This window comes from Rhinoderma darwinii, chromosome 3 (assembly GCF_050947455.1).
Source record: "Rhinoderma darwinii isolate aRhiDar2 chromosome 3, aRhiDar2.hap1, whole genome shotgun sequence".
NCBI lineage: Eukaryota > Metazoa > Chordata > Amphibia > Anura > Rhinodermatidae > Rhinoderma > Rhinoderma darwinii.
The window spans coordinates 269579759-269593423 of NC_134689.1; the positions used below are offsets into that span (position 1 = coordinate 269579759).

At 41.0% G+C, this 13665-nt stretch overlaps 1 protein-coding gene across 14 annotated transcripts in view; it reads right to left on the reverse strand.

Moving 5' to 3' along the window:
- TJP1 (tight junction protein 1) overlaps positions 1-13665 on the reverse strand; it is a 467725-nt gene that overhangs the window by 33582 nt on the left and 420478 nt on the right. For 8 of the 14 annotated variants that reach the window (XM_075857907.1, XM_075857897.1, XM_075857896.1 and 5 more), the window contains 7 exons: positions 13509-13614; positions 13219-13369; positions 12186-12294; positions 9091-9310; positions 7998-8182; positions 6534-6629; positions 2729-2773 (listed from right to left, as the gene is read on the reverse strand). In XM_075857907.1, the coding sequence (XP_075714022.1) occupies positions 2729-2773; positions 6534-6629; positions 7998-8182; positions 9091-9310; positions 12186-12294; positions 13219-13369; positions 13509-13614 (912 nt within the window). The remainder of the gene's footprint in view (positions 1-2728; positions 2774-6533; positions 6630-7997; positions 8183-9090; positions 9311-12185; positions 12295-13218; positions 13370-13508; positions 13615-13665) is intronic. The other 6 variants (XM_075857911.1, XM_075857908.1, XM_075857904.1 and 3 more) reach the window with 1 other exon arrangement.

The following is a 13665-nucleotide window of genomic DNA, read 5'->3' on the forward strand; positions in this document are numbered from 1 at the left end:
CAACAAGCTCTCTCGTTGATCGGCGCGCGTTAAAGATAACCTTTCACCTCCCCATACATGTGCAGCTGAGTGCAGCATGTAATGGGGTGCACAATTGCATATTTTTTTATTTCCTGACTTATCGGAGCCTTAACTAATTTTATTTTTTCATAGACGTAGTGGCATGAGGGTTGTTTTTTTGCGGGACGAGCTGTAGTTATTATTGGTACCATTTTGGGCTATATGCAACTTTTTATCCTATTTTTTGGGAGGCAAGATGACCAAAAAACAGCACTTCTGGCATAGTTTTTTTTATACAGCGTTCACCGAGCGTTATAAATTACATGTTAAAGAGAACCTTTCACCTCCCCATACATGTGCAGCTGAGTGCAACATGTAATGGGGAGAGCTGCACAAACTCTGGGGCACTTTACCTTTTTTTTTCTACCTCCCTCCGTTATTTAGATATCGGTGCCGTTATATTTGGCGCCCAATATTTAAATAACCCCCTGAACAGTCAAGGGGGCGTGTTGCTATGACTGACACTGTCCAATGAGAGAGTGTGTGTGAGAGAGAGAGCAGTGTCACACCCCCTTGCCAGTTCGGCAGTAGACTGATCTTCAAAGCTGAAGAGTGAGAGCGCGGGCACTCTCTCTCTCCTCGCTTTTGATGTATCACTGTCCATATCTTAATGGACAGTGTCACAGCCATAGTAACAGGACCCCTTGACAGTACACGCCCCGTTGACTGTTCAGGGGGTTATTTAAATATCGGGCGCCAATTATAACGGCACCGGTATCTAAATAACGCAGGGAGGTATAAAAAAAAAAAAAGTATAGTGCCCCAGAGTTTGTGCAGCCCTCCCCATTACATGCTGCACATGTATGGGGAGGTGAAAGGTTCTCTTTAAGATGACCCACATCGGGCCGTGTAGTACTACCTTTAGTCTTTCACCAATCAAAAATGGAATAGATCAGCAAGAAAGCCTGTGTTCTCTGCAGGATTTCTACAAGACTGTTTCATTTCAGGGACAAGCAGAAGATTCTGCAGACTGACACAGTTTAAGGCTGGGTTTATTTTTACATTCATTTCTAGGTTTAGTTACCCTTTAAATGGGGGGGCAATATGAAACCATTTACATCTATGTTTTTACAGAAAAACTAAAATGGATTTTGTACTCACAGGGGACAATATACATGGGTATGGGCCCTTGCCACTAGATGGATAAGAGTCTTGGCTCCGCCCGGGCAGGTCATAAGGGGGTTTTACACAGGACGATTATTGGGTAGACGAGGGTTCATAGAACACTCGTTGCCGATAATTGTCCTGTGTAAACAGGGGAACGATCGGCAGATGAACGAGCAAACGCTCGATCGTCTCGTTATTGAAAAGTGAAATATAATCTTTGTTGGCAGCACAACTCCCTGTGTAAACAGGGAGACACTCTGCTGACATGATAATAAAGCATGGCGATGAGCAATCGGAGTAACAACCACTCGTCCCCATCCATAGCTCTGTGTGACAGGAGCAAACGACGTCCCGTTAATCGGCGCTCTTCCCATATACACTGGCTTAATCAGTTTGTACAGAAGTAACAGAAAAAAAAAAAAAACTACTAACAACATGTCCATGACCCTGGGATAAAAAAAACAAAAAACAAACAGTGACAAAAGTTTTCTGGCCTAAAAAACAAAAAAGGTGGTGGGATCTGTGTCCCCCAATGCATTTAACGAGAAAGAGATTTTATGGGGAGTACAGAAATCCAATTTTCTCATTAATATTAGGAGACACAGCACCATAGGACTTACAAAGAAAGTCCCAGAGGGTAGGAAAAAACATTTTAATAGCAGCCATGTGGCCCGCCTAATGCTCAGCTGCCTGCAGCATTTTGCAACACGGACTGGCATCATAGGAGGCCAAAGGGTGGATCTGGTAGATCTTTGTTAAAATGTACTCCGAAACCCAGGTAGCAGCCTTGCAAACCCAAGCTACTCAAGCTTGGTGCTGTACAGTCCAGGAGGCACCAACAGCCTTTGTGGAATGAGTAGTGCCCTTGGACCGATAGGCTTCTGAACTCACAGAACGGATCCAATGCTCTTACCACATTAAGACAGTGCAGAGCCTGCTTTCTCGGATGAGAAGAGGAGGGACAATAGGGAGTGAGGAATCTCTCAATTGATGTGGGAGACAAGAGACCACTTTTGGGAGAATAGATGAGACAGGAAGGAACACCACTTAATCCTTATGGATAATCAGAAAGGGAAACATGCAGGACAGAGTAGCCAGATCAAAAACCTTTCTGATGAAGTTAGCGGCATAAGAAAAGCAACTTTCCAGGAAAGGAGACGTAGCAAAATTTTTGGCATGGGTTAGTGAGGAAATTCTTGAAGTGTCCCCAGGACTAAGTTAAAATTCCAAGGCTCAGTGGGATGTGTGTAGGGAGGAACAGCATGAGCCACCCCTTGCAGAAAAGTCTTTATGAGAGAGCGGAAAGCCAGAGTTCTCTTAAGAGCCTATAATCCAAATCCTTGCTCAAGACCTGATTGAAGGAAGGAAGGACAGGACCCTAGGTGTAGCACATACCATGGGACGGAAACTTCCTTGTTAACACCAGTGTAAATAAGCCTTCCATATACGGTACAACGTGCCAAATTGAGTTTTCCTGGCCTTGAATATTGTTTGGATTACTAGATCAAATTGTGCCGGGCTCACAAAACAGCGGCTTTAACAGCAACGTCGTTAAGCTTACCCAACTTTTCAGGTGGCTTTTCACTGCTTAGCTCCTGATGAGTCACTGCAATACATGAACGTGTGGGAAAATGCATAGGACTTGATGTAAGGATGTTGTGACCATACTAATAGAAGCTAGGAGTATTGGCCTTAGCTTTATCATCCCTAATGTACCTATCAAAAAGTACAAATCAATTAAATTGCAGATAATCCAGATTAGCGGATAAAAGTGAGTGATATAATCTGATCAGCCATAACAATAAAACCATTGACTGGAGAGTAACATTGATTGTCTCATGACAATGGCACCTGTCAAGGTGTGGGATAATTTAGGAAGCAAATGAACAGTCAGAGGTTAGAGGCTTGGTTTTTAGTGGGGGGGTTGGGAACGAAGTTTACAATACGGTAAAATAGGAGGACGCTATGGAGGAGAGTATCTGTAGCAGGATCATTAATTGGGAGGTGTGCGGGACATTGCTTGAAATGAAAGGAACAGTGTCACCACAAATTTTTTTTTAATATGTTAAAGATGTTAGTGCTTTATTAAAAACGTTTGGATTAAATTTGTGTGTTTGTGTGTTACTTTTTCTTATTTTTACACTTTTTCTTCCCTATGGGGGCTGCCATTTTTTTTTTCCATTTCTGTATGTGTCGATTAACGACACATACAGACATGGAATACGGCAGCTCCAGTCCCGTAGGGACTGCGAACGGGGCCCGTTCCATCCACTTCAATGTACGCCGTCTGTGTGGGAACGGCGCATGCGCCGCTCCCACACAGTCCAATTTGAAATGCGCGCCGTCCGGCGCCATTTTCCTGTGGACCGGAAGTCGCGGCCGGACAGTAAGATTACTACTTCCGGTCGCGGCTTCCGGACTTGTGCACTTGGACCAGCGGCAGCAGACGGAGCGGACGGGCCGGAGGGAGCCGCGGCGGCAGGAGCAGGTAAGAGATTTCTATGTATGTTCGTGTTTGTGTGTGTTTACTACTGTATGTAAACCTACTACACTGTGTGTTAGCTCAAAAAATGGCGACACACAGTGTAGGAGGTTAGACCGTTCAATCCCCTCGTTTATCCCGGCACTAGCCAGGATAAAGGAGGGGGGGATGCTGAGAGCTCACTAGAGCGAGGGCTTTTTACCCAATTTTGCAGCATAAAGCAATGTGGTTGCTTTACCACATGCAATGCTGCAATTTTGGGAATGGCTCCATCTAGTGACCAGCAATGGGAAATATTATAAATTAGAATCAAATTGAATCCAATTTATAATATTTCCTGACTCGTGAAAAAAAAAAAAAAAATTAGAACAATGTTTAATCACCTATACACTAATTGTTTAACAAAAAAAAAAAAAAAATCATGTTTTGCTGGCAACACATTCCCTTTAAAGGAAGTGTCATCACAATTTTTTTTTTCATATGTTAAAGATGTTAGTGCTTTATTAAAAACGTTTATATTTATTTGTGTGTTTGTGTTTTACTTTTTCTTATTTTTACACTTTTTCTTCCCTATGGGGGCTGCCATTTTTTGTTCCATTTCTGTATGTGTCAATTAACGACACATACAGACATGGAATACGGCAGCCACAGTCACATAGGGACTGCGAACGGCTCCCGTCCCATCCACTTCTGTGTACGCCGTCTGTGTGGGAACTGCGCATGCGCCGCTCCCACACAGTCCAATTTGAAATTGGCGCCGTCCGGCGCCATTTTCCTGTGGACCGGAAGTCGCGGCCGGACAGTAAGATTACTACTTCCGGTCGCGGCTTCCGGACTTGTGCACTTGGACCAGCGGCAGCAGACGGAGCGGACGGGCCGGAGGGAGCCGCGGCGGCAGGAGCAGGTAAGAGATTTCAATGTATGTTCGTGTTTGTGTGTGTTTACTACTGTATGTAAACCTACTACACTGTGTGTTAGCTCAAAAAATGGCGACACACAGTGTAGGAGGTTAGACCGTTCAAACCCCTCGTTTATCCCGGCACTAGCCAGGATAAAGGAGGGGGGGATGCTGAGAGCTCACTAGAGCGAGGGCTTTTTACCCAATTTTGCAATGCTGCAATTTTGGGAATAGCTCCATCTAGTGACCAGCATCAAATCTAATTTATAATATTTCCTGACTCGTGAAAAAAATAAAAAAAATTTGAACAATGTTTAATCACCTACACACTAAATGTTTAATTAAAAAAAAAACAACATGTTTTTCTGGCAACACATTCCCTTTAAGAGTCTATTCTGAGAAGACATGGCCAAGGGCTGAGGGCCCGTATGCCACATTGTTGATATTTACTAAAGGTTTGTTTCCTATTGTATGTTGTTGTGAAGGGGATATGCTAACGGGACTCCGTAGTTTTAAATATAAAAGGGAAGGTGGTAATATAGAGAGAAAAGAAAGACTAGATAAATGGGTGGAGGTTTGAATGGATCCTTATCATGGGGAAAGGGTGAATTTGGATAGCCTAAAAAGTACTGGCTCGGCGATAAAGAGTCCCGTTTCCATATCCCCCTTGTAGTTTAAAAATATATGGGAATGTACATGGTGTTATTAAATCCTTATTTAAATGGCTGTACTACGTGTTGTTTTGTAGTGCATGTCTACCGTTCTGTATTTTAAGCAGTATAATGATAAGAAAAAATTATATTTAAAAATAAAAATAAAAAAAAAGGTCAGTTCCTGAAGTTTGTGTATTGGAAGAAGAAAAATGGGCAAACGTAAGGCTATTAACGACTTTGACAAGGGCCAAATTGTGAAAGTATCAGGTCAGAGCATCTCCAAAATGGCAGGTCTTGTGGAGTGTTCCCAAAATACAGTGGTTGGTATATCTTATTAGTATTTATGGTGATGAATAAAAACTGTATTTTATTTATCAATAAAAGTAAATATTTAATGTGCGACTATAACCCTAAATGAGATAATGTAATATTTGCCCTGCACTTTAAAGAGACTCAGTCACCAGCTTATCAATTCCCTATCTCGTAACTAGTCTAATAGGTGCCTTGCTGCTGATAACCACAGTGTGATTGGTTTGAAAAAAAAAAAAAAAAAAAAACGATTTGCCAAGTTATGAGCATTTTTCTAAATATGCTAATGTGGCTCTAATAGCCAAATAGGAGGAGACTCTTTCTTTTTCACCCTGGTCAGTGTCATGTTTTCTGTAGGACGCTGTCCAATCAGCATACAGCTTCTCCCCCTTCCCAGCAACACAGTGTGATCTTATAGTATACAGCTTCCATTCCCAACTGTGTTTGCAACTGGTGATATCTCCGGTTGGGTCACAGCCAGAACTGCGATCCTGGTGTCCTATGAAAGATTTTAATCTCATCTTTCATATGCCACCATAACTGCTGCTCTAGGTGGTAGATATGCCCGAGATATGGCTGTTTTAATTGATCCCCCTTACCTCTAGAATGTCTCTTACTGTGTGTGAAGCAGCTTCATGCTGATAGGGCAGCGTCAGAGGCGGAGTGGCAACTCCACCTCAGGAGAATCGCTGTGGTTACCTCCCACTTGTCTAGTATAGCCTCATTTACATATTGAGAAAAAATGCTCATAACTTTTTAAAAAAACACCTTTTTGGGACACAATTTTCGCTAGCATTATCGGTGTCACACCGCCTATTCGATTAGCTGGGAGATAGGGTAATACTAAACTAGTGACAGAGACTCTTTAATAATGCTGTACAAAATAACTTACGTAATTGAACAAAGTGAAAAATGCAAACTATTCTTTACAAATCAGCCACAATTACAAAATCAGTGCACTTACTGAAAAATAATTGTACACTGTTAAAAGCTACCTAAATAAATGAAGGGGAGAGACACTTACTTGCAACCTCGTAGATATCTGGTTCCTCTCTTGCCAACTTCTCTCGTGCAACATCAGCAATGGGACCAAAGATAACAACAGGCCTGAGAAATCCAGCTGTAAAAACATGCATATAGAAAATAAGTCAAAAGGTCCGAGCTCTCTCACACAGAACAATCAAGACCCTTTGGAGGACTCATTTCTCAGTATACCTCAGGAAACAGTCTAGAGACTAGAGAATTCACAGATTGTGGCACTTCACTACGATTTGACTGCACCGTGTGAATAAGCCCATATATTTAAAAGGAGAAACAGTATGGTACACAAATATGGAAATTAGATGATATACCAAGTACTGTCTCAGCAGTTTGTCAAGAGGACATTAAATGAAGCCGTCCATTTTAGTTACCATAGCTGTAATGGAATTTGTGCCGAGAGTTGATGCGAATATTTTTTTTTACAACAAAAGCACAGACAAATATAAAAAAAACAAACAGTATATAACGGTTTCTAGAAATGGGTTAGGGTAGCTCACAATAGAAAACCATAATGACTGAGGTGTCGAGTGCACTAGTTTGGTTCTCGTACTGCAAAAACCTAATATTTTTAGAAAGTCCATGTACACCACAGATTGAGATTACCATTTATATTTAATAACCACTTAACGTCATGGACTAATTCATAAACTAATTCATATGCTAAAATAAACTTAAATAATTACAATTAGATTTGTACTGCCTGAATTCTTGTGTCGTGTGCAGATCAAAGTACATGTATGCAGTGTGGTCTCCAATGCATCACTCCCTTCCTGCCCACTTCCAAAATAAATGATAGCGGCAGAACTGGCAATGCATAATTCTACGTTTTTAGGGTGCGCTTGAACGTCCATCATTTGTCATGAAATTCATTTAGTGGCTTGCAAGAGCGTCTTGGTGTTATTTACAATACATCTTGGCATCTCTTGTGAACCATGAAGGTGAGGCCTCACATAGTCAATGACTAGGTGAACATACCGGCTTATTTATCCTCTGGACCGGTGAGACGCACACTAGCTCCCAAACATGATTTACTACTGCTATATTAGCCGGTATCAAATTGCAAACATATGGCATCATTAGCCATGTTTTCGCTTTAAGACATACGCAACAAATGGAAGAAAAAGCTTGGTAGCGCTGCAGAATATTTGATCTAACCAGAAACAAAATTCCAAAGGGCCCTGCAGCAGCTGAACTTTTAGCCCCTGAACTGCCATTGCAATCACATGATTAGTAAATTATTTATCGATTATTGTTTTATAGATTCATTTTAACTTGTATTAATTTATATGTGAACATTTTCGAAAACCATCCTAGAGTTTGGAAGATGAATATAAAAACAAAATAGTTAATTAAGTTAAGTAAACCGTGCCATAAAGTCAGTATATTACATTAGAATGAAAAGAGCCATCTCACCATCTTTGGCAAGATGAAAAATTGACAAAAATACCTTCTCGCAAGACAACTCTTTCATATGCAGGAAACTTAGTCTGAACAGGTTGGGCAGAGAGGTCTTCCCTGCTTTTCCTGAGATTACGCTTAGAACTTCTGAGACCCCGGAAGCGCCAAAAATCTGCACGATCACCGCCAGCTGTTTTAGGGAGGGTGTACTGCACACTTGCTAGTTGTTCAGCTCTAAGAAAAGTAGTAAAAAAAAAACTCCATCAGCGTACACAAAGAAACATGGTACTACTACATGTAAGGGAAAAAACATTAAAAAAGTCTCAAACAATCGCCTGAGGCCCCATGCACACAACCGTAAAACCACGGACCGTTACACGGTCCGCGGTTTTACGGACCCATTCTGTTCTATCGGCTGTGGACACCTTTCCGTATTGCTACAGATAGGTGTCCGTGCCGTAGAACTGTGCCGGGAATTATGGAGCATGTCTGCTTTTCCGTGTTTTACGGCTCGTGCTGCCTTACTTTGTATTGGAACATAGCCCGAAAAAGCGGGCGGCAGTCAGCAGACGGCCGTGCCCACAATCGTGGGCCGTGATTACGGGCACAGTCGCGTGCATGGGGCCTGACTTTAAAAAAAAAAAAAAAAAATCCTGTGAATGCTGCGGCAGATAAAAAAGAGAAACGGTTAGCCTGACATTGCCATCGCCGGGGGTTAGGGAAGACCAACAGTCAAATCATTTTTAAAAAGGGGTCGGCTTCATGAGACAACACCTTTACTACTGAAGTAAGAGCCATCCACTGTGGTGAGTCAGAATAGATTTTCTGAAATAATACCCAGTGTGGATCGACAATACCGGTCATATTGGAAAGTGGCCCATGAGCTAGAAAAGCTTGGGGACCTTTGTTCTATCTAGACCATGTGTAAAAAAAGACTACATAACATTCTTTAACACAAAGCATATAAAGGTTAATTCAATGCGTAGGTAATATAATTACCTTAATTCTTATTGTGCGATTTTAGGCAATACTTTTACTTAATTACATGCTAAATTAATAACACAATAATGGCATATACTGGAATATTAAAAAGAGAAAAAAAAATTAAGCTAGATTACAACCAGATATGAACTTCGTTTTACCTGTTCTTATTTGGAATAATCCCTCTTTCCACTTCCTTATGATTTCTACCTATTCGAATTGCCAGCCATGATCCTAGCTTTCCATTGTAAAGCGTATCCACAACTCGAAACACCTCTCCTTTGTTGAAGCTCAAGCCATATGGGGATTCCTTCTCATACTCAAAATGTGTTCGAATATAAAAGGAATCACCAACGTCTGATTCAACAATGCGACGGTAAACTGTGAGACAAAAAAGATAAAAAGGTACATAGATCACAATGGGTGCCATGTAACACCCCATTTCTCCTGCAGCATCACGGCTAAGTAAACGAAGCCTGGTCAGCTGCTTTCCCTAACCTTTTATTTATTTGTTTTAAATTTAATATCACAATATATAAAAGCATTAAATAAAAGTGATCAAAACGGAAATTTCCTTCGTATCCATTATTCAAACGGCAATTTAATTTTGTATACAAAAATCCATACTCTAAGACCCTCCCTCTTAGGTTCTGGCGTGCGCATGGGCCCAAGCACTGGAGCATCTTCTCCTAAGGGTATGTTCACACGGTAGCCTCCGTTACGGCTGAAATTACGGAGCTGCTTTCAGGAGAAAACAGCTCCGGCATTTCAGACGTAATGGCAAGTGCAGGCGCTTTTCGCTGCGTCCATTACGGACGTAATCGGAGCCGTTTTTCCATGGTGTCAATGGAAAACGGCTCCAATTACGTCTCAAGAAGTGACAGGCACTTCTTTGACACGGGCGTCTTTTTTACGCGTCATCTTTTGACAGCGGCGCGTCAAAAAATGACCGTCGGCACAGAACATCGTAACCCCATTCTAATGAATGGGCAGATGTTTGGCGACGATTTGGAGCCGTATTTTCGGACGTAATTCGAGGCTAAAACGCCCGAATTACGTCCGTAAATAGGGTGTGTGAACCCAGCCTAACAGTGCATCGTCTCGTTATGAAAGGTTTTATAAAAGGATTTATTTTACTAGAATGTTTAGCGCCCTTTGCTTCACACTCTCCTCATAGGACAATATTTCAATGGATCCATCAAGTAGTCTTTCAACACTTTCTTTTTTTTATAATTTTGACCACATCTCTCCCCCCCCCCCCCCCAAGAAGTCCTTGTTCTATCACATAAATAAAAGAAGTGTCAAATATCCCCCTTACACTGCTTACATTTTGGGCACTCCTGCTTATACTTCCTCAGAGATCTTTCTAGTGGGATATTAAACGCACAATAAGCTTGGTCAAGAAGCATAAATTGGATTTCGCTCCACTTTACTGAGTAACAAACCCGACTTATACGTTTTAAAGAGACTCTGTCACCACATTATAAGTGGCCTATATTGTACATGATGTGATCGGCGCTGTAATGTAGATTACACCAGTGTTTTTTATTTAGAAAAACGATCGTTTATGACTGAGTTATGACCTATTTTAGCTTTATGCTAATGAGTATCTTAATGGACAACTGGGCGTGTTTTACTTTTTGACCAAGTGGGCGTTGTGGAGAGAAGTGGATGACGCTGACCAATCCGTGACTAATCCGCGTCATACACTTCTCCCCATTCATTTACACAGCACAAAGCGATATAGCTATATCGCTATGTGCAGCCACATAAACACATTATAACGTTACTTAAGTGTCCTGACTGTGAATATACATTACCTCCAGCCAGGACGTGATGTGTATTCACAATCCTGACACTTCTGTAGCGTCTCAGTGATATTTACAGCAAGGCAAGCGTAATCTCGTTTTAAATGACAGGTTACATCATAATCTCGCGAGATTAAGCTGGCCTTGCTGTAAATATCACACAGACGCTACAGAAGTATCAGGATTCTGAATACACATCCCGTCCTGGCTGGAAGTAATGTATATGCACTCTCAGGACACTTGAGTAACGTTATAGTGAGTTTATGTGGCTGCACATAGAGATATAGCTATATCGCTATGTGCTGTGTAAATGAATGGAGAGGAGTGTATGACGCTGATTGGTCATCGTCATACACTTCTCTCCACAACGCCCACTTGGTGAAAAAGTAAAAAACACTCCAAGTTGTCCATTAAGAAACTCATTAGTATAAAGCTAAAATTGGTCATAACTCCAACAAAAATGATAGTTTTTCTAAATAAAAAAACACTGCTGTTATCTACATTACAGCGCCGATCACATTATGTAGGAGATAGGGCACTTATAATATGGTGACAGAGCCTCTTTAAGCCCTTCAGTAATTTTTTTCTTAACCTAGCTTTGGGGAGATCAGTCCAGATCCCCCTTCTTGTGACCTTTTCATTTTCCACTTCTTTCAGATTAGTAGGCATTTTACTTCTGAGCTTTTGATAACTTTGTTCTCCCAAAGTCACCCTCAAACTATTTTGAGGAGCACTCTAATGAACGGCTCTTGGCTCGCTTTCCAAACCTCTCCTTCCTTTGCACGTAGGATTCTCTTTACATCAAACCCTTTAAAAGGTGCATCAATAACTCAATAATAACAATAAATTCTCTGACTGTATTAGAAATGGTAGCGATGAAGAAGATATAATAGTCTAGGTAGACCTTAAGTAGACCGCATCTTCCAGACATGGATAGAGAACGGTTCCTCCATTTGACCAATTCTCGGTCTAACTTCATGATTTTTCCATAATTAAGTTGATCTATACTTGTCCCTTCCCTTGCGAACCTAATTCCCAAATAGAGAAATTTTTCTACAGCTACAGTCAGCCCTAAGTTCTCTGGCCTCAAACGGTGTTCGCAAGGATCCCAGAAGCAGGTAAACTTGTGTTTAGTTTGTCAGAGGACCTATCAGAAGGAAAGGGATTAACAAAATCACACAATTCCTTTAAGAATGATCACAACCTTATGCACAATGTCTTATTTTCTGACACCTCAAAAGATAATATTGCTGGGCTTTGGGTGAAACTGCTGCTTGTGTGTATCTCCGTGTGTAGACTGAAAATTCAGGTCCTGCCTAGAGTTAGGAAGCTCCATAGCCTCCCAAAGGCTTATCTACATCATACAGTACATAATAAAAGGGTATATGGCAAGTAGTTATCTAAAGTATGCAAGCAATCCCTTTCATGTAGAATATTAAAACACTAACCATCTTTCTTTTTCTGTGCCAAAATTGTAACCTCCTCTCCTTTGGGCAAGTCAAGTAGAAAAAGGACAGCCTCCTCCCTGATGATATTAGTGAAATCCACATTGTTTACCTAGAGGACAAAAATGGGTTTAAATGCTTAAATAGATCCTAAAAAAATAAAATAAAAAAAACCGAAAAAAACCACAGGTGTATTTACGCTACATGTCCACATGTAGTGTAAATACTGCGGATTTTTCGCACCTTATTTTATTGCAGAAGATCCGCAGCGTAATGAAGTGGCAGCAGAGTGGATTTTTATATACCATTTGAACACTGGATTGGTGTACAAGGACTTGCACCCGGATCAGCGTGTGCGTGTTCTTGTTGTGATGCCCAAAATTAATCAACGTGTGTTTGGAATGTGTGTGAAATTGCTCTCTTTTTTTTACATAATCATTTATTGCTGTCAGAGTATTTGGCTAACATTTTATGTTTTATTGGTGCATTGCCTGAAAATCGCTGGACTCTGTATAAAGCCTGCAGATGTGGGCTCACATAAAAACCACCACATTGTCCACCTAATATTTAGTGCAATGTCCCTTTATCCAGTGTGACATGGAATCAACAAGATTTTGTCACTTGAGGGGTTGTTCTTGCAATTTTACAGTTCCCAATATGCCATAAATTCTCATTTGGATCGAGATCAGAACTCCAATGTCACTCGAGCACCCTGATCCCAAGTTCACAGAAAGTTGCATTCAGCTGAAAGTTATCATTGTTGGGAGTACACGATAACAATGCCTTATGAGAACGAGAGTACTGTTACTTAGTGTTAGCAGTATGACATGGAGCAAGGTCCTGCTGGAACACCTCATTTTTGTAAGGTGTAATCTTTGTATTGTCCCATCTCATCAGATAACATACATGTATTGGTTGGCTTTCATCATTACTGAGAATGTGGCTAACTTCATTGCACTAGTTTTGATAACTCTCCAGCATAGCTCTTATATAGAATATGTTTCTGATCTAGAAATATGAACCGTATGCAACTTACTCTAAGAATCTGATCGCCTTCTTCTAATCCTTCTTTTGCTGCAGGGCTATCCTCCAAAACACCCGCCACGAAAATGCCAACATCATTTCCACCAGCAAGACGTAGGCCTACACTGTCTCCTTTCCTAAATTTTACTAGTTTCATGCTCGGCCTAAAAGGATGAAAATAGAAGATATAGATATTAATAACATATAATTCAAGTTTATGGACTTCTAGGAACCATTCATATTTGGATGACGCAGCTGCACAATATTTAGCATCAATAAAAGTTGTATATATATGCAAATTACCTCAGAATGCCATCTTCATGTGTGGAATTTGGGAAAGGCCCATCAGATGGGCTAACAGGCAAGTCTACATCAGGCTGCCCAGGCTGGGCATATACTGGTTTCGGCTCTGAAGAGAAACCAAATGCTTGGTTAAAAGCAAAATCTATTTAAATCCACA